General features: G+C 46.9%; 1 protein-coding gene across 5 annotated transcripts in view; it reads left to right on the top strand.

Moving 5' to 3' along the window:
- The window catches only part of LOC114852296 (CUB and sushi domain-containing protein 1-like), a 202,180-nt gene that overhangs the window by 168,834 nt on the left and 7,590 nt on the right, over positions 1-25,756 (top strand). For 3 of the 5 annotated variants that reach the window (XM_055507498.1, XM_029144613.3, XM_055507500.1), the window contains 16 exons: positions 116-292; positions 1,651-1,836; positions 4,662-4,838; positions 5,367-5,546; positions 8,455-8,628; positions 8,749-8,815; positions 9,277-9,383; positions 11,106-11,179; positions 17,422-17,533; positions 17,659-17,838; positions 18,339-18,401; positions 18,985-19,146; positions 20,050-20,162; positions 22,538-22,625; positions 22,810-22,936; positions 24,485-24,547. In XM_055507498.1, the coding sequence (XP_055363473.1) occupies positions 116-292; positions 1,651-1,836; positions 4,662-4,838; positions 5,367-5,546; positions 8,455-8,628; positions 8,749-8,815; positions 9,277-9,383; positions 11,106-11,179; positions 17,422-17,533; positions 17,659-17,838; positions 18,339-18,401; positions 18,985-19,146; positions 20,050-20,162; positions 22,538-22,625; positions 22,810-22,936; positions 24,485-24,547 (2,050 nt within the window). The remainder of the gene's footprint in view (positions 1-115; positions 293-1,650; positions 1,837-4,661; positions 4,839-5,366; positions 5,547-8,454; positions 8,629-8,748; positions 8,816-9,276; positions 9,384-11,105; positions 11,180-17,421; positions 17,534-17,658; positions 17,839-18,338; positions 18,402-18,984; positions 19,147-20,049; positions 20,163-22,537; positions 22,626-22,809; positions 22,937-24,484; positions 24,548-25,756) is intronic. The other 2 variants (XM_055507499.1, XM_029144616.3) reach the window with 1 other exon arrangement.

Below are 25,756 nucleotides of genomic sequence, written 5' to 3' on the forward strand. Positions count from 1 at the left end.
TGTGTTAGTTTACTACAGAGATTAGTATTATTTTTGTTCAGTGAAGCCAGTTTCTAACTTGCTTTAGAATCACACACTAACTTCGCTCTCCCTTCGTCCCTCTTTGTCTGCGTAGCTATTTCCTGTGGTGACCCCAGCGTTCCCCCTAACGCCGCCGTGTCCGGGGGCCACAGCTGGACGTACGGCTCCGTGCTGCAGTACTCTTGTCTTCCTGGAGGGGTGCTGGTGGGCAACTCCACCCGGCATTGTCAGGAAGATGGCACGTGGAGTGGAGTACCACCTTACTGCACTGGTAAATGCACGTGCAGGCGTGTCGAGTGTATGGCTGACTTCAGTGAACCCAAGAATGAAGCTTGTTTAGTTTGTGCACAAAAGATTCAAGGTTTCCTCAGATCAAGTGCATCCCACCAGACACCACCTGTGTTGCTCCAGCTTAGCATACTCAGTGTCACCTGTAGCCTTTACTGTGCTAAATGATGGTAACAGACACTGACAGTCACTGGCAGAGAAATAACACTGTCACTCTGCAGCAGATTGATTTGTATTTCAACATTTTCAATTTTAAAAATCTTTTTTTGAATTGGTCGGTATAATTTACTGTAAGTGAATCATCACAGTGCCAGCTACTACTGCAGCGGAGTGTTAGTCGTAGGATCATATTTCTTTAATTCATTTTATGGCACTGGGGTCTAAATTTAGCCACATGACTAGAGTTGGCAGCCTCCACACTTCATACTAGACGGATCGGTGCAGTTTAAAGCCATTTGAACGGTGGCACAGATGTTTCTGTTGCAACCACGGCATGTCATACATAGGAAGAAAAGTAAACATTTTTCAACTGGCTTCTACTTCTAACTTTTGAATAGAATAAAACGTCACAATCTGAGTTTGCAAACACAAAAAGGAGTAGTTGTGCAATTAATGTAAACGGATGTAACCTGGCCCGCACTGCACGTCTTATAAAGGGCAGGAGGAGGCAGATGAAAGAGTTGTGGTTACTATTCAGGTTGTAAGTACTGCTCTACAGTAGGCTTACGCCGATCCCCCAACGCTACAACTGATCATTTCCAAACTCAGCATCCACTGTCTCTACAGCTGAAATGCAATAAGCTTACACCGCTGGCCTCAAAACAGAACACTCAGCAGGGCAGAATCCGTCCTGCAGCTGAAGACCTCATTGAGATGCAAGACGTCGCATTTGGAGCTGTACCCTGTTAAACTCACAAATCCCTACCAATGGAATTTAAGCTGCTGAAATTGTGACACGCTCAGTGCTTTTAATGCTAGAACAATTTGGTATAGGCGAAATGCAAAGTAGAGCTCTACAAGGTTCGGCAGCCTGGGTGTGTGCGTCTGTACATGAGAGACGCCATTAGATGAAACATACACTGGTCATGGGGTAGTTAATGCTGCCTGTATCAAGGATGCATGTTTTCTCCTGACACTGTATTTTGACATTTGTGTAAATAAAGACACTAAACCTATCAGCAGGCAGTGGGACATCAGCTCATCCCAGCTGTTGGTTCACATTCGCTGCATCACCTGTCTTGGCGCCTGTGGTTAAGCGGTTCTAACTTGGTGTCTCATCAGTTGAGCTCCGTGGGGGCCGCGGTGGCGCCACTTGGTACATTAACTTTATGTCTCCTGTAGGTGTGAGTCCAGGAATCTGTGGAGACCCAGGGATCCCTCCCCACGGCACCCGACTAGGAGGCGAAGAGTTTAAAACCAAGAGCCTGCTGCGCTTCAGCTGCGAGGCGGGATACAGCCTGATGGGCGCGGCCGAGAGGACCTGCCTGCACAACAGCACCTGGAGCGGCATGCAGCCAGTGTGTCAGGGTAGGAGACAAAACTCATTTACATACGTAGCGAAACTCTAAAAACTTGTAATAATTAACTCACTCACACCTTACACAACATATTTATTTCTCATACACACTCATCATGGCTGCTGCCTCTGTTGCATTTTTCCTGGAGTCAAAATATAAATTCACGTGTCAGGAGCCTTTAATGGCTCTGTTTTATAGCATAATGCTCCTGCTTGCTTTATATTTATGTGACATTTATTCGCTGATTAAATATTCTTGATGGACACATCTTTGTTAATCATCTGAGCTTACTTTTGGTTCCCAACCAGGTCCCTAGAGGATGTTGCTGTAAAATCCAAAATTGCTATAAGATGTATAAGCCCACAGTGCATTTGTGGCATATGGACTAAATTATTCAGCATTTATATGAAAGTAAATCAGCTCTGGCTGCCGAGTGAACAGCATCATCGTTTTTTTGGAGAACACAGCAGCTTCGAGCTACTGTACTTGACATAGTTGTGACAGTGAGCAGCTGAATTTTACTTTAAGCACATACAGTAATACAGTATGCATTGTTTAGTGGAACTGGGTGCTTCAAAAACTACTGTGCTTACACACCATCACTGTTGGGTTGCAGATGTTTATTACTTCAAACTGTCTGGTCTCCACAGATGTTTTAAAGGATTGAAGTCTGGGTTTCGGCTGAGTCTCTCAAGCACAGAACCTAGGAATGTCTCCCGAACCCTGACTGTGCTTAATAGTCTGACAGTCGCGTGTCTACACAACTAAACTGCGATTTTAGCCTTCTAGCTTATGCATATAGTAATTATGTAGTGATGTGACGCGAATGAGGGAGTTGTCAAGATGCGATTGATGATGAAGGGCATCTTAAGTGCAGGACTGGCCTGCAGACTGAAGATGAAGGCCAGTGTCCAGCATGAGGGCAAGTTAAGCTGGAGATGAACTTTGGTTGTGTGAAGTGACTGTTCATCTTTCACTGCTTCACTAGGTTCTCTTCTCTATTTGACTGCATTCATCCTCCCCTCACTGCTGACTAGTGTCCTTGTCCTCGACAGCACGCGTTGCTTCGCCGCAGGGCTGCTATTAATGCAGTAGATGCTACTACACAAGTCGTAGCTCTTTTACTATGTGTGTTTCATGGCCCTGACGCTACAGATTGAAGTGTGTCACTCCAGCCGGCTGAGTCGAGTCTTCCGCAGCACTGTGGTAATAAAGTGCCGCCTATACAACAGCAGTTTGTACCGACTCTGTAAACCCGTGAGGGTTTGGGGGTAAATTAAGGTGGGTCCCCAGAGTGTTGTAGAGACACTGGAATCCTGAGCTGCTCCGTGTCAACGGTGTTCCAACACCGCTGACACCGCCTCCATTGTGCTCTGATACAGATTTTAGATTAAGGTGGATAGAGGGGCTGTTCTGGCAGTAATTTGAGCAGATGGGGGGGAAGGAGTGACTCATGCAGTCTCAGTGTATCCATGTACATTATATTATTGTGCCACTGTGACCAGAAACGCCATCACTGGGCTAAATATAGAACACTGAACACTGAAAAGCATAAGAGGCGCGCTGACTTAAACAAGCAACAAAAGCAGCAAATCCGTTCACATGAAGGAGTCGTCAGCCGCTTCTTCAGGTTACTCTTTTTTATTGCGTATGTAATTAGAGGTTAATAGACTTGTCTCATGTAATCAGTATTTTATTTAAACACAGGAGTGGATGCTACAGGACTCTAAGATAGAATGAAATCAGGCCATTGTCCTCCGTTGTGGACAGCGTGGGTTGAGACGGTCTGACTGTTCGGTTCTCCTTTGTTTGAGGACGGGTTTGCTTACATGCACTGAATCACTGACATCAAAATCTACATTTGCAGACACCCAAACACAAGCACTGCGTGTCTGTGTTTGCGTACTGTAATGCTAATTATTCATGTCTGTCCGCGGTTGTTTTTCATTAAGCTAATAGCGGTTAAAAGCTGATTCAGGAGGGATGAGACATCTATCACTGAGACACAAACACAAAGAAATCCATACAAACACCCGGATACACACACGCACACCGGTCACGCCCACAGACACAAATAATAAGCTGCCACAGACACGAGCACGGCTCCACCTGCAGTGAGACGCACAGACTCGTGGACGGAGCATTAAGACGCCAACTAATCCCGTCAAAAGGTGTCTGATAGTTAAGGTGTCAGCCGCCGTGATCTTATTAGTGAAATGCTTCCGTGCTCGCTTGCTCTTTCCTGTTGGTTCTGTTGATGCACCACAACAGTAAACGTAGGATTGATGGCTCACCAGCAGAGATCTGAGCCACGGTTCTCCTGCATCTACATTCCTGTGACGTCTCGTACCGTCAGAACAGCAGAGACAGATAAAGATCCCAGAAGCTTAGTCAATCAGCTACCGTGGGATTATTAAGTCAAATATGCCGCTACTGTACCTCTTGCCCCCAGGATTCATGTGAGAACTTTGCTATATTGTACCTGTAACACCATCCTGAGATTATGATTATAACAGACAGGATGTGTTTGAACAGGAAGCAGAACCAGGCCAGTTTTCTGGGTCTGTATTTTGCTCAGTAGCTACCAGCCTCTAGCACACAAGTGGAGTACTGCACTATATATCCACTGCTGGGAATCAATCCAACAACCTTTAGTTATTAATCAGCCTCGATACCTCCAGGACATGTTTTATATTATTTCCAGCTGACTCCAGTGATAATCTCATTATTGCAGCCTACAGCTGATCAGCCTTGAATGACAGCAAGACAGTATTGCTCACATTGATATTATCACAATGATTAATTGCCCCTATTTAATACTTCCTCATCTCCCAGCTGTATCCTGTGGTAACCCTGGCACCCCGGCACACGGCAGAATTGTCTTCAGCGACGGCATCACATTCGGCAGCTCGGTGGCTTACGCATGCTGGGAAGGCTTCAAGACATCGGGCCTGACTACCAGACACTGCACGACGAATGGGACATGGACGGGACAGCCCCCAGACTGCACCGGTAATCCTTCACTCAGTCACTTGTTTCCTGAAGCGCTTCATCCTCGTTTTAGGGTGTAGACTCTGCAGGGGTTGAACTAACTGTACAGTATTAAACCACTCAAGTGTGGCATCAAGTGACGACTGTGTTGCACATGCTGCACATAACTAAAGAATTAGATTCTAAGATAAATCTTGCATGGCCTGGGCAACCTTCTGCTGTGCAGGGCTGCACAGGGCTGTTGTGTCTAAAATTTGCACATGCACAGTTTAACAGAGCAAGACAGTGGTTTGGGAATAAGGAGAATGAGGAGGTGTGAGGTAGATGAAATGAGGAAGAGATGTGCTTCAGGGAACCCTAGTCAGGCAGAAGAGAGAGGGAGAAATGAAAACATTGTTTTTTTTTCAGACGGAGAGTCAAGTTGTAGTTTAGTGGAAAAGATTAGTTTGATTTGTCTACTGCAGGCTTTGTTAGAACAGCACCATCAGACAGATGCTGTACAGGAGGCAGAGTACAAGCCGTGTTTAAGGATCCTCTCTCCTCCTAAAGTGATCAGTTGTGGGGATCCTGGGCCTGTAGCGAACGGGATCTACCTGGGAAGTGAGTTCACCTTCAACCACACTGTGACCTATCGCTGTAACCCCGGTCACCTGATGGAACCACTGGGCCGCAGCGTTCTGCGCTGCACTAAAGATGGGACCTGGAATCAAACCAAACCCAGCTGTAAAGGTAAGAACAGCCACAGTGACCGGAGGTCCTGCGCAGCATTTGGAAAATAAAATTTCTATTAACCATGAGCATAGTTTAAAGCTTCTCTAAACACGTATGGCAATTAAGCAAGTAGAAACGAATGAAATGCTCACATCTGCCTTAGTCATGAGAGGAAAAGATAGGAAATGCTCTCATTCCAAGGATCTATGATAAAAAATTACTAGAATAATTACTGCTCTGCTGTCGAGTTGTGTGTTTACAGCCTCACAGCAGCAGTGTAAATAAAGGCAGTAGCTTTCAAAGCAGGCTGACATACTAAAATAATTGTTGCAGCACATTTGAAAGAGGCAACGTGAGATTAATGCTTCTCTTTACAGTAACAGGCTTTAAATTAGGGCTTATTTTATGAAATCTTTATAGTTTCACAAACACAGAGGAGAAAATGAAAAGGGAATGGCTCTGGGTTTTCCAGCAACCCATATTTAGAGTTTAGGCTATGATACTGAACAACAGGAAAAGGGGGAATGTTCCCTGAGATGTTCCCTGCCGCTTCTTCCCCACAAACAGAAAATCTCCTGCTGGCTCCTGCAGTTTCAGAGGCTTTGAGCCGAGATGAAAAAACTGAGAAAGTCGGCAGAGAGGCTACTGAGGGGGAACCAAAAAGAGGCACACAGAGACGAAAGCTTAGAAGTAAAAGGTAGTGTAGGTGATGGGAAATGAGACCAGGGGAGGAAAAGTGAAAATTAGAGGAAGGGAAAAAAACAGAACACAAGGGAGAGATACAGGTAGGACACAAGTCCACGTCCCGTCTCTCTGTTCCTCTCCTGTGTTCTTATTGTCTGTGCTCCTCTGTTTTCTTTATTTCCCAAAAAAAACATCCACACGTCTCAACATCCTCCTCACACGCAGACACGCATACACACAGAAATATATTGAATGCAGGCGATGTTATCCCTAAAAGTAGCTTGACAGGGAAAATGAATCAAGTGAGCTTGAGCAAGCGAAGCAGTGAGGAGGAGGAGGGAGAGGCAGAAGGGAAAGAAAGAGAGAGTGGGAGTTTAGAGGAGGACGGATCGAAGGGATGAAGAGGTGCAGCGAGAAAAACATTAGAAATGCACGAGGAGACACAAAGACTAAATAATGCTGAGATTAGGGACGAAAGAAAGGGGAGGTGGAAAAGGAGGAAGTCAAGTGGGTGGATAAAAAAGGAAAGAGAGAGCGTGATAAGCCATCGGCAGCAGAGGATGAGGGAGAGGAAGCAAGTGATGGGAGAAACAAAGAGAGGCAAATCGATACCTGCCCCAAACCTGTAAACACACAGTGAGAAAAGGGATTAGGCTCATAAAATGTGCTAGCTGGGTGAATTGAGCCAAGAGAGATATGCCCAAAAGACGAAGGGAGGGAGGGAGAGCTAGTAATGGTGTGAGAAGGAGACCTACAGAGCAATAGAAGGGGACTGGCGCCGGGACAGAAGGACAAGGACAAAGGGTACAAAGAGACAGAGGAGCGAGGCTTGAGGGAGAGATTAAAAAGGAAGACGTCAGAAGAAAGAGAGTGTGAGGAGAAAAGAAGGAGGAAAGGGAAAGGAGTCGGTAGGAAGACACACAGGTGTGTAAGCAGACAGGGATCAGAGCTGGTTCACAACAACAGCGACGCACGGAGGAAACAAAAGAGTCCTGAAACCTTCAATTACACACAAAAGTGTTGTTTGGGCATCAGAGACCTGCAGGAATATTAGTCTGGGATATTTACTGCTGGAGTCAATATAAAAAGTGTTTTATATTCTGGGAGACAGCTGCAGTGTGATGCCTAACAACAAAGTTGTTTTTAAGGGGGGAAAGCTCTCATTGAATTATTAATTTGAATCCCCATTAGCTGCTGGCTGGCCACCAGCTATTGTTCCTGGAGTCACACCGCATAAAGTGATGAATGGCGCGCTTTAAGAAGCCGGGACTCGCCATCGACTTGTGCGCCGGTGTGTGCGGCTCCAGCGGCGCTAACGACATGCAGAACGCGTAGCGCAGCACTTCCTGCGCGTCTGGGAGGAGGGGGGAACGCGCGGACCCTTCAGGACACCTGTGACACGCAAAGCCAGAGCCGGAAAACCCATGCAAGCAGCTGGGATTGCTTCGGTGCTTTGGTTGGATTGTGTGTTTATTTTGGTCGATTACACAGCACAGAATCAACAGAGGCAACAGTTTCCCCCTCTTGTGTCCATACAACACGTATGTGTCTGTACATGCGTGCTTGCGTGCACGTACGTGCGCGCGCGCCGCAAGCGGAGCATGGACCCATCTGTCTCCTGCTTAGATGAGAATTGCGCTGACTTTATTAGGTGTTTGAAACCGTGCAGATGGTTATCATTATCGTTGGGACTTAGCCGCGTCCACACCAGCAGATGTCCGCGCACTCCCGACACAGTTGCAGCATGAACACAGCGGGTTCGGCCCGCGTGCGCCGTAACCCCATCGCGCATCGACGCTGAGTCGTCACGTGGCCACGCTCTTTGTATGTAACAGATGCTTTTTCTAATGCAACCTAATTGTTTTGATCTACTGTACTGGCTCATTTGGTATCAACATTGGTAGTAGCAATAGCAGTCATGAATGATGCTTCAAAGTAAATGTAGTGTGAATCATTAGCATCACATAAACAACAATAAATATGTATTTGTGGCTACAAATCCCAATGTAAGACAGTGTTTCACAAGAAGGAGCCCCGTGGAGAAGTTGTCCTGTGGAAAAGGCCTTTACTTCACTGGGTGTAATGGTTAACTCACAGCAAATGTCCTTTTGGTTTTGAAGCCGATATTATAAATACCTTTTTGTAGTGTAGAGTTCTTATGTAGAGTTGTAATTATTTTATAATTATTTATAATTATTTTATGAGTGCTAAGGTTTCAGCTGTGTCATGTTCTATGTTGTAGTGATCCAGTGTGGCCCTCCTCTTCAAATACCTCATGGGAAAGTGGAGGGGACTGACTATTCCTGGGGGTCCAGCGTAAGCTACACTTGTTTCCATGGTTACCAGTTGTCCGCTCCTGCTGTGTTGACCTGCGAGGGGAACGGGACGTGGACAGGAGACGTGCCACAGTGTATGCGTAAGTCCGCTGCTCTGCCACAGTGTACACAGTTTCCTCCGTTTGACCTGTTCACTGGAACTGAAGCACATCGGCGTTTAGCTGTCAGTAACGTTCACGGTCTGCGTCGTGTTTTTCAAGCTGGTTTGTGTGGTGATCCTGGATCTCCTGGAGAAGGATTCAGAGAGGGGAACATCTTTTCCTACCGGTGAGTGGATATGCTGTTATAACTATTACTTTCTGTACTGCTCTCCACGCTGTCGTCAGTATTATGCTCCCACTCAGACTGGCTAAAACTGTGTATTTCAACACAAACGTGTATAAATATAGTCCTCACTGTGACACCACCTGAGGAAGTGTTGTTTGCTCAAGCGAGGTTACCAAACGTTAACCTGATGGAGCTTATCTGGAAATAGATGAGACACATTTTGGCCCCTGCATGTGGATGTCAGTTTGAGGCATTACAAGGTCGAAAGGGAGCAGTTTGTGAGCAAAAACTAGAAAATGATGGAGGTCAGGGTTGAAGTGGTTAGATAAAAAGGTGCAAACACTTATTGCATAGCACATCCTAAACTGTCTGGTGGCTGCGAGCTGGAAAGAAAAGCACTAGGATTTTTATGTTTGCCCATTGCTTCGCATGTGTAATTGAATATTTGCCTTCCTTCACAGGTCAGAGGTCAGGTTCTACTGCCACACCCCCTATTTGCTGGTAGGCTCTGCCTCCAGGGTCTGCCAAGCTGATGGGACGTGGAGCGGCCAACAACCAGCCTGTATAGGTAATTAGGCCACTTCCTGCCCTCCATTACACTGTGAGCAGATGTGCTACCTCTTCAAACGTCCCCTGCCTTGACGGTGCGGCCCTGGAAGGTGCACAGGAACAGAGGCGCTGAGTTGTGAATTAGAATATGCTGATGATGATTCTACTTGACCCATGAACTTTTATTAATATACTGAATATTGCCTTACTGAGGTTTTCTGCAGTCTGCTGCCACAGTCATAATAGATACGTTTTTAATTAACCGTTAGCTAAGGAGAATTGTCTCTTAACCTTTAGTAACATGTTCAGTGTGAATCTTTTAAATCCCATACAGCCTAAAATTTAACTAATTTCATATTGAAGACGTGAAAATATAAGATGCTCTTCATCCTTAAAGCTGAGAGTGGAAAATCATCGTCGTCTGGTAGCTAACGTGCTACCAGCTATCCAGATACAACATTAACACTTGGCAAAATGTCTATACACCAGCACAACGAGAAGGTGTCTTTTGACTCTATGTTACACACCTAGGCCAGTGGGCAAAAGACCCCTCGCTCTAGCTGACTTCCTGTGAACGGCTGCTTTTGTCATGTAAACAGGGCCATCACTCGTGCAGGTACTATGGTTGGCCTTCTTCCCAAGCTAATGCCGTAACAAGTGAGCCACCAGGGAGAGACTTTATGTCTAAAAAACAGTGTTCATAGAGCATACACACCGCACCCAGCCCCACAGATACCGCTTCCCTCCAAAACGGGGCATATTTGAGTTCTGACTTTATGTATTAAAAAAATTGAGTTCTGAATTTATGTAGTGAAAAACTTTTAGTTCTGACTTTATGGAGTGAAAAATTTGTGCCTGCTACAGGTCATAATATACAGTATGAGCTACTGAAAAAATAACAATGAAGTCATTTTTATTGTATTTCAGTTATATTTCCCAGTAACACTATAATTTTTAAAATAAAACCACAACTCACAAGTGAGAGCATGCAGTCAGTGAGAGAAAGGGAGATCTGAAAGTGTTTCATTTGATTTTTACAAGAAATCAAGAAAAACCTGAAGAAACTATCACACCCCTTTTATACTTTGTATGAGTGTAAAATGTTTTAAGGTAGTGCTTTTATGAAGCAAAATCTGTTGTATAACAGAAAAAAACGCATGTATGTGGATCTCTCCCTAAGATGGCATAGTGAGGCTCAGGTTCAGCATGCCTCCCTCCCCCGTGGTGAGCCAGTGATGGCCCTGTTTGTGTAACAAAAGCAGCTGTTCACAGATGTTAGCCAGAGCAAGCGGGGTCTTTCGACCCCGGCTAGAAGCAGAAAAGTCCAGGAGTGCTAGTTAAATCTCTAAAGTGTGAAATATTATAGTCAGTTCTGAGGGAACAGAAAACAGGCTTTTTGTTTACCTCAACGATCAACGCTTCTTCTACAGTTTACGAATCAAATTGTGTGAAACAAGATTATTGCTGCGTACATGTATATTAATTTAAGCATTAGTGTTCCTGTTCAAATTGAGGCTGGAGAAAATAACTATGTAATCTGTCAAACAGGACATAGAGTAACTACAGTATAAATCTATCCAGGATAGTAAAAAGACATACTGAGCATTAATACAGTTTGTGTGTGTGTGTGTGTGTGTGTGTGTGTGTGTGTGTGTGTGTGTGTGTGTGTGTGTGTGTGTGTGTGTGTGTGTGTGTGTGTGTGTGTGTGTGTGTGCGTGTGTGTGTGTGTGTGTGTTTTCAGACCCAGCCTTTAACACCTGTCGTGACCCAGGAACTCCAGCGTACGGTGTCCCAGTGATGGCTCAGGGTTTCCAGGTGAGAATCATGTCGGTGTCACAATTCACAGCAGAATATTCATTTATCATTAAAATGATGTAAAGAAAAATAGGGGCTTTTAGAAGCAATACTGTAAAATACCAAGAAAAAATCTGTTTTATTAAATACTTAATGTGCAGGTTTCTAAGTAAAGAGCTGCTAAAAGCGACTGAGGGCAGACTTTAAGGACGACCAAAGGAGGAAACACTTTCCCTCCGTCTGGGGGACCAGGCTGTGTGGAGCACAGATAAGAACCTGTTGATGGAATATATTGGCCGCCCAATCCCTAATGGAATTGAAGCAAACATGCAAATCCCTCAATTTGTGAAGGAATAATTGGATATCATCCACATGTCATATTTTCCCTGACACTTCTGCAAAGTGAGCAAGGTTTTACCACCGTGATTAGAAAAAGCATAGTGTAATGCACAAGGAGCCGGAGTTTATGAAAGTTGACAACTATAACTACTACTAAGAGAGACACAATGATAAAAGACGGATCTGTGTTTTTACGGGTTGCTTCAAATTTCTTTGTCTAAAAACAGTTAAATAGTTAAATAGTTGTGTCAGGTTTCGGCAAGGATCGGACCCACATGCACAGCGATGACTCGGTAGACAGTGGATATAGTTAAGAGAGTTCTTTAATGACAGAATCCAAGTCACGAAACGGTCCAGGTCATTCACAGAGTAGCAACACCACAGGGCTTAGGCAAAATCGGGTCCGAGGACAGGCGGGAGTCAAAACCAGAAAGGGCTCAGATCACAGGAACAGAATCGGCGGGCGTAGACAGGTCCAGAAACGAGCAGAGTTCAGTAACAGAGTGACTTACGAGAGTGGTCAGGATCAGACGAGAAGCAATGGTCAAAAACGTAACAGGGTCGATAACAGGGTAAGCTGAACTAGACAAATGCTGGAACGTGAGAACAATGAATCAACGATCTGGCGAATAACAACTGTCACAGGTGGTGCTTAAATGTCCTGGGGAGTGATGATGAATAGGGTACAGGTGCGTGAATAAGAACCGGAAGTAAAGTTAGCGCAGGCAGAGTGATGTGACAAACCGGAAACTGCTAAACTAAAACAGGAAGTGAAACTGGAGATCTGACAGTACCCCCCTCCCTACGGCGTCTTCCACGACGCCCATTAGAACCACCCCCCCCCCCTCTCGACCAGGGCGGGCGGAGGGAGGACTCAGGAGGAGGGACCGGGTTCCGACCCCTCGGTCGCGGCCTGGTAGAGGCGTCGTGCTCCTCCCGGGGAAGGGGCCTCCGGGTGCGCCGCATGAAAGTCCCGGATGAGGGACTTGTCCAGAATGTCCCGAGAGGGGACCCAGGAGCGTTCCTCCGGTCCGTATCCCTCCCAATCCACCAGATACTGGAGTCCTCTTCCCCTTCGTCTGCAGTCCAGGAGTTCTTGCACCGTGTAAGCCGGAGCCCCCTCCACGACCCGAGGTGGTGGAGGCGGTTGGTGTGGAGGGACCATTGGGCAGGACCGGAACGGCTTGAGACGACTCACATGGAAAGTCGGGTGGACTCTTAGACTTCTGGGCAGAGAAAGTCTCACCGACACAGGGTTAATAATCCTTGCTATGGTGTATGGACCTATGTATTTGGGTGCCAACTTACGCGGCTGTCCCTGCAACCGTAGGTCCCGGGTCGAGAGCCAGACCTGGTCTCCGACCTCATAGACAGGGCCTGGAGTTCTCCTGCGATCGGCCGTTGCCTTGTAGCGCGCCTGGGCTAATAGCATGGTTTTCCTGGCTCGTAACCATGTCTGCCGGCACCTCCGGACCAAGGCGTGGGCCGAAGGAACGTGGACCTCCTGCTCCAGAGCCGGAAACAGCGGCGGCTGAAAACCATATGCACACTGAAATGGGGTTAAGCCGGTGGAAGTGCAGGGCAAGGTGTTGTGTGCGAATTCTACCCAGACCAGCTTCTGGGACCATGATCCTGGGTTTCGGGATGCTAGGAGGCGCAGGCCCACTTCCAGCTGTTGGTTGGCTCGTTCCGTTTGCCCGTTGGACTCTGGGTGATAGCCAGAGGATAAACTGGCCTCAGCTCCCACTAACGAGCAGAACTCCCTCCAGAAGCGGGAGACAAACTGGGGCCCTCGGTCGGAGACGATGTCCCTGGGGAACCCGTGGAGCCTGAAGACGTTCTCCAGCATCACCTGCGTCGTCTGCTTTGCCGAAGGTAACTTGGGAAGTGGAATAAAGTGCACTAATCTCGAAAACCGATCTACCACCGTCATGACCACCGTCTTTCCCTGTGACGGTGGCAGACCGGTTACAAAGTCCAGAGCCACGTGCGACCAAGGTCTGCACGGAACGGGCAGGGGATGGAGCAGCCCAGCTGGGGGCTGGTGAGGCGACTTACTCATAGCGCAGGTAGGACAGGCGGCGACGTACTCCCGTACGTCCCGCTTCATGGATGGCCACCAGAACCTCTCCCCCACCCTGAAGGAGGTTCGCGGAGCTCCTGGGTGGCCACTGACCGAGGATGCGTGAGCCCAGTGAATTACTTCTCCCCGAAGGTCCGGTGGAACAAATAGTCGATTCGGAGGGCAAGCCGGGGGAACTGGTAGGTCTCGTGCTGCTTCCCTGACGTGGCGCTCCACCGCCCAAGAGACCGCCCCTACCAGACACTCTGCCGGCAATATGGTCTCGGGTTCCGTGGTCTCCTCTAGGGAGTCGTGGAGTCTGGATAGCACGTCGGGCTTGGTGTTTTTGGATCCAGGTCTGTAAGACAGGTGAAAGTTGAATCTACTAAAAAACAGAGCCCACCGGGCCTGACGTGAGTTTAGCCGACGAGCCGACTTCAGGTATTCCAAGTTCTTGTGATCTGTGTATACGAGGAACGGCTGCTCCGCCCCCTCCAACCAATGCCTCCACTCCTCTAGGGCCACTTTAATGGCTAGCAACTCTCGGTCCCCAATGCTATAGTTGCGCTCGGCCGGCGACAGCTTCTTAGACATAAACGCGCATGGGTGAAGCCTACCTCCGGTTGGGTCTCGCTGCGAGAGTACGGCTCCCACGCCCGTGTTGGAGGCGTCCACCTCCACAACAAACTGACCTGCGGGGTCCGGCATCCGTAGCACCGGAGCTGAGACGAAGCTTTCCTTGAGCTGCTGGAAGGCGGCGTCTGCGTCTGGAGTCCATAGAAACGGAGACTTAACAGAGGTTAATTTATGCAGCGGTGCCGCAATATTGCTAAAACGCCGTATGAATTTGCGGTAGAAGTTAGCGAACCCCAGGAACCGTTGGACATCCCTGCGGCACTGGGGAACTGGCCATTCTTCTACCGCTCGAGTCTTGGACGGATCCATCTGGATCCGCCCCTTTGACACAATGAACCCTAGGAAGGCTACGGTGTCCACATGAAACTCACATTTCTCCGCCTTAACAAACAACCTGTGCTCCAACAGTCTCTTGAGCACCTGACGGACATGTGAGATGTGCTCCTCCTTGGAGCGTGAGAAGATGAGGATATCATCTAAGTAAACAAAAACAAAATCATTAATCATGGGCCCGAGAATGTCATTGACAAAGGCCTGGAACACCGCCGGTGCATTGGTGAGCCCGAACGGCATAACCAGGTACTCGAAGTGCCCGTTGGGCGTGTTGAAAGCCGTCTTCCACTCATCACCCTCGCGAATGCGCACCAGATGGTACGCATTGCGAAGGTCCAATTTCGTGAAACACGTGGCACCGGAGAGAAGTTCGAAGGCCGAGGAAAGTAGAGGTAAGGGGTAGGAATCCCGTATCGTGATGTCATTAAGCCCTCTGTAGTCGATGCATGGCCTAAGCGAACCGTCTTTCTTTCCCACGAAGAAAAAACCTGCTCCCGCGGGCGACGATGACGGCCGTATGATCCCTGAGGCTAGTGCTGTGTCCAAATACTCTTTCATGGCCGTTCGCTCCTTTGGGGACAAGTGGAACAGCCTTCCCTTGGGTGGTGCCGTGCCGGGCCTTAAGTTAATTGCACAGTCATGCTTCCTGTGTGGTGGTAGGGATGTGGCCCTGACCTTACAAAAAACTGTTCGTAGGTCGTGATAGCACCCTGGGACGTCCTTGAGGTCAATCTCCTCCCCTCCCTCCTGCTCCGTTGCCTTCTGTGGGTCTGCTGGTTCGAGCGTGGACTGGAAGCAGGAGGTCCGACAATCCTCACTCCATTCCCGTACCTCTCCACTCCTCCAGTCGAGTGTGGGGTTGTGCCGCCTCAGCCAAGTGTGCCCTAAAACCACAGGATGATAGCAGGATTCCACCACTAAAAACGTGATTTTTTCCAAATGACCATCAGCAAACATCATGGGAACAGGGACGGTGTGATGTGTAACCCTCCATAGTCTGCGACCGTCCAGTGCCTCCGTTTCCACTGGCGACGCTAGGGGGGCTGTCTGAATGCCCAAGCGCTCCACCAACCCTGCGTCCATCAGGCTGGCGTCTGCTCCGGAGTCGATTAGCACCGCCTGCTGGAGAGAACGGGTACTTGAAGATAAGGTCACGGTAGGTAACGATCTTGCGGCGGCCCCGCCGAGAATGGTTCGGCTCATCGCTATCCGCCGCTCTAGTGATGAGCCTGGCCTTTTACTGGACACCTTGCTGCGTAGTGTCCCCCCTGCCCACAGTACATACACAGTTGCTGGGCGCGTCGCCTCCGTCTTTCCTCCTCAGTAAGACGTGCGCGCCCGATCTGCATGAGTTCCTCTGTATTACGGGTCTCGCCCGTCTCTCTCTGACTTGCCTGACCACTCGTTCCTCTCGACGACCTCCGTGGGCTCTGAGCGGGAACGTAGTGAGGTTCCCTCGTTCTCTCCTCACAGTGATGTTCTCGTTCGCTGTTCGTCAGCCGTCGGTCGATCCGTATGGCCAGCGCGATCATGTCATCCAAAGCGCTGGGAAGCTCGCGGCTGGCCAGGCAGTCCTTTACCCGACGTGACAGCCCGCGAATAAAAACGTCTCCGAGCGCGGTGGCGTCCCAACCCGCCTCCGCTGCCAGCGTCCGGAATTCTATGGCGTATTTGGCCGTCGTTCTCCTCCCTTGGCGGATGTTCACCAACCTTTGCGCAGCCTCGCGCCCCGGAATGATTTCCTGAAAGATCTGTTTCAGTGCTTCCGAAAAGGAGGTGAATGTGGCCACGCAGGGAGAGTTGTTCTGCCACTCTGCTGTGGCCCACGCTTCTGCCTCGCCGGTCAGATGAGAAATGGCATACGCCACTCGTGATCTTTCCGTGGGGAAGGCAGGTGAGTGCAGCTCGAAATGAATCTCGCATTGTGTAACGAATGCCCGGCAATCGCCGGACTCACCCGAGAAGCGTGTGGGCGCTCCCAAACGAGCGTCGGGAGCCGGGATGACAACCATGGGTGCCGAAGCGATCGCGCTCGTCCCGGTGGCCGCTGCGGGCGCCTGGATCGGCGTCTTGTCTGCCGGGTTGCGTTGAATCAGCCGGCTCACCGCCTCCGCCAGTCCTGCCACCGTCTCCTCTTGTCGCAGAGCGCAATCCGTCAGCTTCTGCAACGCCTCGTTCGTCCTCTCCTCCTGCTCGCTGAGCCGCTGCCCCTGAGCGAGGAGCGCAGCACGGAGGGTCTCAACGCTGGCTGGGTCCATGTCTGGCCAGATCGTTCTGTCAGGTTTCGGCAAGGATCGGACCCACATGCACAGCGATGACTCGGTAGACAGTGGATATAGTTAAGAGAGTTCTTTAATGACAGAATCCAAGTCACGAAACGGTCCAGGTCATTCACAGAGTAGCAACACCACAGGGCTTAGGCAAAATCGGGTCCGAGGACAGGCGGGAGTCAAAACCAGAAAGGGCTCAGATCACAGGAACAGAATCGGCGGGCGTAGACAGGTCCAGAAACGAGCAGAGTTCAGTAACAGAGTGACTTACGAGAGTGGTCAGGATCAGACGAGAAGCAATGGTCAAAAACGTAACAGGGTCGATAACAGGGTAAGCTGAACTAGACAAATGCTGGAACGTGAGAACAATGAATCAACGATCTGGCGAATAACAACTGTCACAGGTGGTGCTTAAATGTCCTGGGGAGTGATGATGAATAGGGTACAGGTGCGTGAATAAGAACCGGAAGTAAAGTTAGCGCAGGCAGAGTGATGTGACAAACCGGAAACTGCTAAACTAAAACAGGAAGTGAAACTGGAGATCTGACAAGTTGCATGTTTTGCTGGACTTTTAGAAACAGATAACATTTGATTAAGCAAATCTTTTCATGCTTTTTTCTCAGGTTGGCAGTAAGATTTCCTTCAAGTGCCGCAAGAACTACCACATCCTCGGTTCGACCACGAGAACGTGCCTAGAAAACCTCACCTGGAGTGGAACACAACCCGAGTGCATTGGTGAGATGCAGCAGTGTTGCTCATTGCTGCTTGAGCTACTATCTGTTGTTGGATTTTGGCAGCACAAGAGCCCAAAGCGCTAACTCCAGCGTTAACCCTTTGTTGCCCTGTTCCCCGTCACTCAGCTCATTCGTGCAGGCAGCCAGAGACACCCACCAACGTCGATGTTCGATCTATGGACTTGCCAACGCTGGGATATACCCTGATCTACACCTGCCAGGAGGGCTTTTATCTCGCGGGGGGATCGGAGCACAGAACCTGTAAAATTGATGGGAGATGGTCCGGCAAACCTCCGCTCTGTAAAGGTATTCAGAGCTTATCTAGAAAATGCATCACTTATAGAAAATAAGCTGAGCCTAAAATGATGAGCTTAAAACCCAGCTGCATGCATAATCCCTGTACATCTGAAGATAACTACAGATCATGGGCTCGATATTCCGGCTGTGCTCTCATAAATCAGCCTGGGGCATAAGATGAGTGCTTGCTTTGTAATCATGTACGCGTGGTCCTATCTGGTCCGAAAGACGAGGATAAAATGATGCATGACATTAAAACAATAAGCTTCATAAGCATTCAAAAGCTGCCAGTGCATCTCAGCCTCAAATTGTAGATGATGCTTCATGTTTGGAACAATACAAGTAGCAAATGTAAATAATAAATAAGTATCATTTCAATAAATGAAATGATATGAGTTTTTTCAGCGCTGCGTCACTGAACACACACCCACCGGACTTTATCTACAGCACCAATAAAAGCCCAAGTATAAAGGGAGCTGAAGCAAACTTTATGTTATTTTATGTTTCAGTTGGAGTCAAAGTCAATCCCAAAGGCAGAGGAGAGTCAGGCGTCCAGAAGAACAAGATTCGGGGTATGACCAATAAAACACAACACACACATACAAATAGTACAAACAAGCCCAACTCACTAGTTTATGTACGTTTTATGATGTGTATCAAATACTCAGCGTCTGATAAAAGAATGGTTTCTAAGGTGAGATGGACGTTGTAGTGAGTGTTGTCTGCAGGGGTCCTCAGGCTGGACAGGCCCCCTCGTTTCAGATTTATAGAATGACAGTGAGTCGTCCAGTGGACAGAGAGCGAACAAAGTACTGTAAATAAATCAGTGGATACAAAAAGGTGCAATACCTTGTAATACCCTGTAAGTTCATAATCAATACATTTAAAGGGGGCAAGTGAAGAGGGAATAAGACTGGTAAGAAAGAGGAATCCTGCAGCAACTGGGTTTTGAATAAGTCATAGTTGTGAGTTTGGGTTTCAGATGCTCACCCCACGCAGCAGTCACTTATGAAGGAAGCAGCGCTAAACGCTATGTGTTTCTGCTCAGAATGATTCTGCAGTGCCACTGGTCAGGCTTTGCAAAATAGTGAGCAGGTGTTTTGAACTTTTGATTAAAAATGCTCATCAAATGTTGATGCTTCGCCCCCACCCCAGTGCCTGTGGACGTGTTCTCCCCCAACTCGGAGTGGAGCGGCTTCTATGAGTACCTGGGGAAGCGACAGGCCACCACCTTTACAGTTATTGGGTTTAATGCCACCAGCGGCAGAGTCAACGTCACGTTACTGGAGACCAGCGGAGTCTCAATACGGCTGTCAGGTAAAAAAATCACCTATTTCTTCGCACCTACTGTAAAAGTATAACTTTTTACCGTCTGGCTGTTCCATCTCATGAATTCAAAACCTTTCTTCTCATTGCACTTGGCTTTTAGTGTCGTCTCCCTCACTTAGCTCTTTGCCTGCCTTGTAACTCACTTCTAAGTAGCTTTGGACAAAAGTGTCTGACAACACTTAAAAATGACTAAATGTTCAAAGGAATGATTTGAAGATTTTAAGGCAGTCTAAATAACAGGGACGGAGGCATAACCGCAGGTTTAAGTGGAGCGTGCAGCTTTCATTCCCTTTTCAGAATTTCACAACTCTTAATGTTATTTCTGCATAAATCATGCAGCCCCTTCATTGCACATACAGTAACTTTATTTAAAGTTTTAGAAAGTTTCAGGAGAAAACAATGTTTATGTGCATGAGCTGTGCTTCACAGAGAGAAGACAACAATATGTTGGTATGTTAAACAATATAAGATGCAAGATGATGTTGGGAATTGTGAACAAGTGTGTGTGTGTGTGGCTCTAAACCTCCATCAATGCATCCAGCTCTACAGTATATGAACCGTAATTTTATAATTAGTATAGTATGGAAATAAATAGCTGGTTAGGAGGTATCGCAGCACAGGATAGTTTAAGTAACTGAAAAAGTGCTTCTGATGTGTGCGCACCAAATAGACACATACTGTAGCTAAAGGGTAAATGTCACACTTTCCCATATAATGTGTCAGATGCTTGTTGAAAGAAAAAAAAAAGCGTGTGATAATTCAAAATGTCAAGGTGTGTGCGTCTCTTTGTCTGTCACTCCACCTGTGTGTTGGCTTATTACCACGTCTGTCTGTTGGGCTGCATTTGGAGTTTACTTGCTGTCGCTGGAATCAGAATCTGTCCTTATTCAGGTACCTACAAGTCGGAGGAGAACCAGCTGCTGCTGAAGGTTTACCAGGTGAAGGGGCCCACAGAGCATTACTACAGCAAGTTTAAGAACGACAACTGGGCCATGGAAGGATACGTAAGACAAAGCACCTCTTCTTTGACATCTTTAGGCAGTTAAAATGTTAAAACTGTACCATCCACCAATAAGCTGCCAGCATCGCTGACAGGTCCGGAGTCAGTTTTGTGGGGCCACGTGGGGAACTTCATTGTTCCCACGGAGCGTAATCGTGTTCAAAATCGAGTTCAAAATCTATTACATATACAGTATGTGTGTTATTAAGCCCTATTACTTACTGTAATAAATGTAATCATTAATAGCATTTTTTTTAAATATTAGTTGATCTTTTAACAATCCAAACCTATTTGCTAGGTATAGTATATGCTATAGTATATCATTTATTTTGTATCCCCACCCCTTTCAGATCTGCCAGGAAGAGGCAGCTGTTTTGAGCATGAACTGACAACTTTTTTTTTTTAAACAAAATTGTTGTTGTGTCGTAGGCTGATTGATTTAGTTCACTTAAATAAACCAGGTGAGGCAATATAAACTCCACCTCGAGTGAGTGGCCTGGCTGTTGGTGTATTTTACCGCATTTGGCCCTGGGTGAAAAAGGTTGGACCCCCCTGATTTAGATGATGCAACTGCAACAACAGCATTTGAATGAATCCTTTAACTGACACAGCTTTCTGCTCGTGGGGCTACGTGCTGTAGCTGCCGACCAGTCGGAGTTTCACGCTGGCTCCTCTAATGATGTTGATGCTGATTGGCTCAGTCTCTTCGTGGAATAAGACCCCAATTCTGAAAGAGAAACATAACAGTGACAGGAGATTGCTAAGATGCGTGTTGACAAGCCACAATGCTTCTGGGAGAAAATCCTTTGGATAAATGAAACAAAGCAAGAGCTCTTTGTTAAGACACATCAGCTCTGTGTTCAGAGTCAATGTACTATGAAAGCTTTAAAAGGAAGGAGCAGCATCCCCGCTGTGAGGCAGAGGAGGCTCGGTTAAGTTGGGGGTTGCTTTACTGGAAGACGGTGCCTCGAATCTGTAAAAGGCGCCGTGAAATCAGAAGATTATAGAGGCACCTGGGGGGGGGGGCTGCCTGATGTCAGAGGGCTGCGTCTCAGTCACAGGTCATGGCTTCTCCAAGAGGATAATCACCTAAAACATATATCTAAAATCAACATAGAGTGGATGAGAAGGAAATACTGGAGTGTTTGAGAGTGGTCCCTGTGAGTCCTGGTTCTAATCCCATTGAAGAGCTGGGAGGAGGCAGCTGTTTGCTCACGCCGCGGGGACTCCAGAGCCTCCAGTCTGGAAGTCAGCGCCAGCGTACAGTACAGTAGTGGCTTTACTAGTGGAGGTGCAGGTCTTTCGCCTTTCTCTTACTATTCTACTAATCAGGCCAATAATTGGTAGCTGATTTTATGTATGTTATGTTAATCACTTCATGAAAAGTGCAAAAAACGCTACAGTATGTTGTCATCCGTCTGTGACTGTCTGGGCCTAAAATAGCTTCACCCACAACCACTTGTGTCTCATACGTCATATTTTCAAAGGTTGTGTTTTGACACTTTGATTGGAGTTACTGTTTAAAAGACATTTTGTCTCGTGTGTCTCACAGTTGAAGATTTTTTTGGATTCTTCAAAACTCCTACTCTCAAACTTGGACGAGTGCATCTTCAAGTATCTCAGTTTTTTTTTTAATGATAAAACTGAAAATCTAGCTGGACAGGAATGGTGGTGAAGTGGCTTCAGTAGCCTTTAGAGAGACTTCTTCACCCGGCCTCATTATAATCAGCGTGTTCCAGCTGTCTCAGGTGTGAAGGCTGCCTCCTCCTCACGACGGCTTTCAGCTGCTTCCATATACATTCTAGGATTTAGATTAGTACTTAGTCCGCCACTGTTCCTGGTGCTTTCAGCTGTGTTTTGGCTCATTATCCTGTTGGAGGACCCATTACCGGTACCTGACAAAGAACTTTGTGACACCGGGCAGAACATGCTGCTCCAGAACGTCTCGATGGTCTTCAGATTTCATCGTGTCCCGCTCAGAATCAAAGAGCCCAGGTCATAATCACGCTTCCCTTATCGTTTACTGTGGCTCGCTGCTCTTTACTTTCAAAGCCGCATTTTTTCACGTCCGCGACCTGAGGCCTGAGGGGAGTTGCCTGGAAGCTCATTTGTCTCATCCTTTTCCCACAAGCTCTGTGGCTTCTTGCGATGCATTTGCACACGACAGGTTCCAGTCTGCTCTCGTGTTTCTTGGACAGTGGATTCTGAATTACATCAAGCTGTAAATGGTCTTAAACAAAGCCATGCTCTTTTCTCTGGCTCATGTTTAGGTTTTTATAGACGAATATACTGTAACAAACACAATTACTGTACACACGTGTGGTGCCAATTTTTTATTCTCTTGCAAAACAAATTTAAAATGCCTGCTTTGTTTTTCAGGTTACTGCAGAATCAGACCAGAAGAGCTTCGTCTACCAGGGGCACATTCACAGTAAAGACTTTGGCAAGTTCTACGTGACGAGGCAAGGTACAGGAAGTCTGACTTCAGCCACAACAACACTGACCTTTCCAGGAAACCGTGTCACAATGAAAACAATAATTATTCACACAAGAAATACTATTCAAGTGTTTTCTGTGTGGGCTCAGTGTGAGATCCAACAAGGCATTATCTCTAGGTATTCATACATGTGCGGGCTTGTGTGCATCCCTAGGCCCTGTAACCATGGCGATGGACCCGTCCAATCCCTACACAAACAGCAGCTCCGTGGCAGCGGCCATCTTGGTTCCTTTCTTTGCCCTCATCCTGTCTGGATTTGCCTTCTACCTCTACAAACACCGGTAAGTTATATCCCCAACACAAATCCCCCAGAGAACCGTGAGCAAGCAGTTGAATACAGAACAGCTGTTTGTCTTCTGGCTTTGGCTGCCACCTGTAGTAGACAGAAGTAAAAATCCAGTACAGCACAGTAAGTTTAGAGCAACTTGATTTGTTTTAGCACACGCGCTCATACTTACGAGCATCTAAAGGCTGCATCAGACCACAGTCTGTTAATTCACCTGTAAAAGTCCACCTGCCTAATTGTGATAAATGTTACTGAGGTAGTGGCACGGAAATCTAACAGGGTTCTTCTACGAGAGCAGTATAATATGTAAGTTGTGAGTTGATAGCATAGTTGTAAAATGTTTCAAACTTTATATACTGTAAATTTTAGGGCCAACTTTAAAGGAAATATATATTTTTTATTTCCTTTTCAAATTTGCAGCACAGTTCCTTTGAGCAATTCAGCAGTGATTGATATCTACTGTACAGTTTGTTTTTATTTGTTTTCCACAGAAGGTTTTCTGTTGTAGTAACACTTGATTTGACTGGTCAGTTTTCTGATGAAGCAGGGAATAAAAAGTTATTTTAACAAAGTCAACATTTTTAAGGCTGCATTTCTTTGAGTGTCAGCATAAAGTATCAGCAGTGTCAAGGCTCTGCACCGGAGAGCCATTGAACACTCTCCTAGTGCAGGGTCCTGGTCAGCTTCGCCTACACTCAAAGAAAGCCCTCCAGATTCTGTACAGAGTGCCAGTGTGGCCCTGTGGCTCCGTGGGGCACCTGTCAATCTGCCATGACGATCTGCACAGCTGGACCACGTCCTGGAGTAACAGTGGGACAGTGGAATGTGTGGACTTTAGTTCACACTGTGTTTAATCTAATTCACTTGTGGATTAAAACATACCAAACAGGATGAGTTTTTGATCCACAATTTATGACTTGCACAAGATGAAGCTAAAACCCATTGACATGTCACAATGTTTTCTTCCTTTTGGACCATTTGAACCACAATAAGGTTTTGAACCTCGTGTTGCAGCTGTGTAGATGACAAAGCCGCCTGGTACACTCTGTACCCTAAACTCTATTCAAATATATCAAGTGGACCAGAGAAGAGCTGTTCCTGATTCTTCCCAAAAGTTAAACCTGATTGACCTCCATCATAGATTGGAAGTGCTTTATTCTGAACTCTGCTCAGCGTAGATTGAACGTATCCTCTTTGTTTTTGACTTGTGAGATGCTGCACTGAGGCCTGTTATTTGTCTGACGGTAGCCGTGGTTATCCTGCTGGCTTGCCATTAAGGTATAGAAGCTGAGCTGCTGTGATCGTGTTAGCGTTCGATTATTTGATGCCGAGAAAACACTTTTATGAAAGTTCTTTTTATTCACTTGCCGGTAAGTATGTTATTGCAAATCCCGTGAGCTCTGACGACATGTTAGGATTCCGCATCGGATGCATTTGATAAGTGATGAGGCAAATTGAGCAGTGATTCTATTATGACTTGCTTTTTCCAATTAGTGGTCTTCAATGCTAGGCAATGTGTATTAAAGCGGATGGTTGTATGCAGGACGTTGTCTGCTGACACAGATGACAGTGAGAGACCAAAAGACACCTGGGGGCCTGGCGGCAGGTAAGACTGACACCTGTCAATCACCTGGTTACAAAGCGTAGCCAGACCTCCGCCCGCCGCCACATCCTCTGCCAAACTCTTCATCTGTGTTTTTTAAGTTTGAGGTTTTCTCCTGCTGTTTAGTAAGGCTGCACACCTGACCAGATTACCAAATTGTAATATCACACGTTTCCCCCAGCTACAGGTAAGTGGGCTGACATTTTACCCACAAAACTAGGAGCGTTTTGATGCGTTTTTTTTTTAAAGCCGTGCAGCCCTACTGTGTTAAACAGCAGCATTTAAAGCTAAGAGGGGGCATTTTGTTTTGTCTTTGATCTCATTGTCATCTCTCCGTCAGCATGATGCCATTAAGTACAAATATTTGCCCAACTGCACTACAAACCAGTAAAATCAAAGCTGGATCATTAACAACCTGTAAAGAGAAACATTAGTGTCATCTTAATTTAGCAGCAGTGACATGACGTTGGTAACACAGTGCAAATTGTAGCACAATATACTGTAATATAATAGCAAGCCAACAGAAATAGAAAGGATTGCTTGGTCGGAGTCTGTACAGTAGAATACTGTCAGAGTGATTATGTCGGTTGCTCTTTATTCTACTGGAAAATTTATTTTTCAACCGTGCACCTACAGCCAGTGATGTGAACCACTGCCTCACAGGGAGGTCCATGTATGTTTGTAAAGTAATGGCCTGACAAGGAGGGTAGGCTTAGTGGCTCCCCAGGCTTGGATTGCTACCAGCACACACACACAAACACACACACACACACACACACACACACACACACACACACACACACACACACACACACACACACACACACACACACACACACACACACACACATACTCTTAATGAGGTCAGACTCAAGCAGCATTTCAGCTGCAGCACTCCTTCCTGCTAATAGTTCCAGAGGGTTTGGGTGTAAGTGATTATATCTAACTGGATTATAGGAACTGATTATCCCTAAATGTAATCAGCAGCAAACAGACAAATTAGAAGGTGGTGGTTGTATTTCACCGTGTTGCTGTTCGAACCCCTGCAGTAAGTTCCTTCAAACTCATATTCAGGCAGATTGAGTAATTCTTTTGAAGCTAATCCATTGAGCACCATTCACAGGATGGTGGCAGGTTTCATGCACGCAGACACACTCATGAGAGCAGCAGATGAGCCATCGCAGGCTGAATCACTGAGGCGGACAGTTTTTA

This window comes from Betta splendens, chromosome 3 (genome assembly GCF_900634795.4).
Source record: "Betta splendens chromosome 3, fBetSpl5.4, whole genome shotgun sequence".
Taxonomy (NCBI): domain Eukaryota; kingdom Metazoa; phylum Chordata; class Actinopteri; order Anabantiformes; family Osphronemidae; genus Betta; species Betta splendens.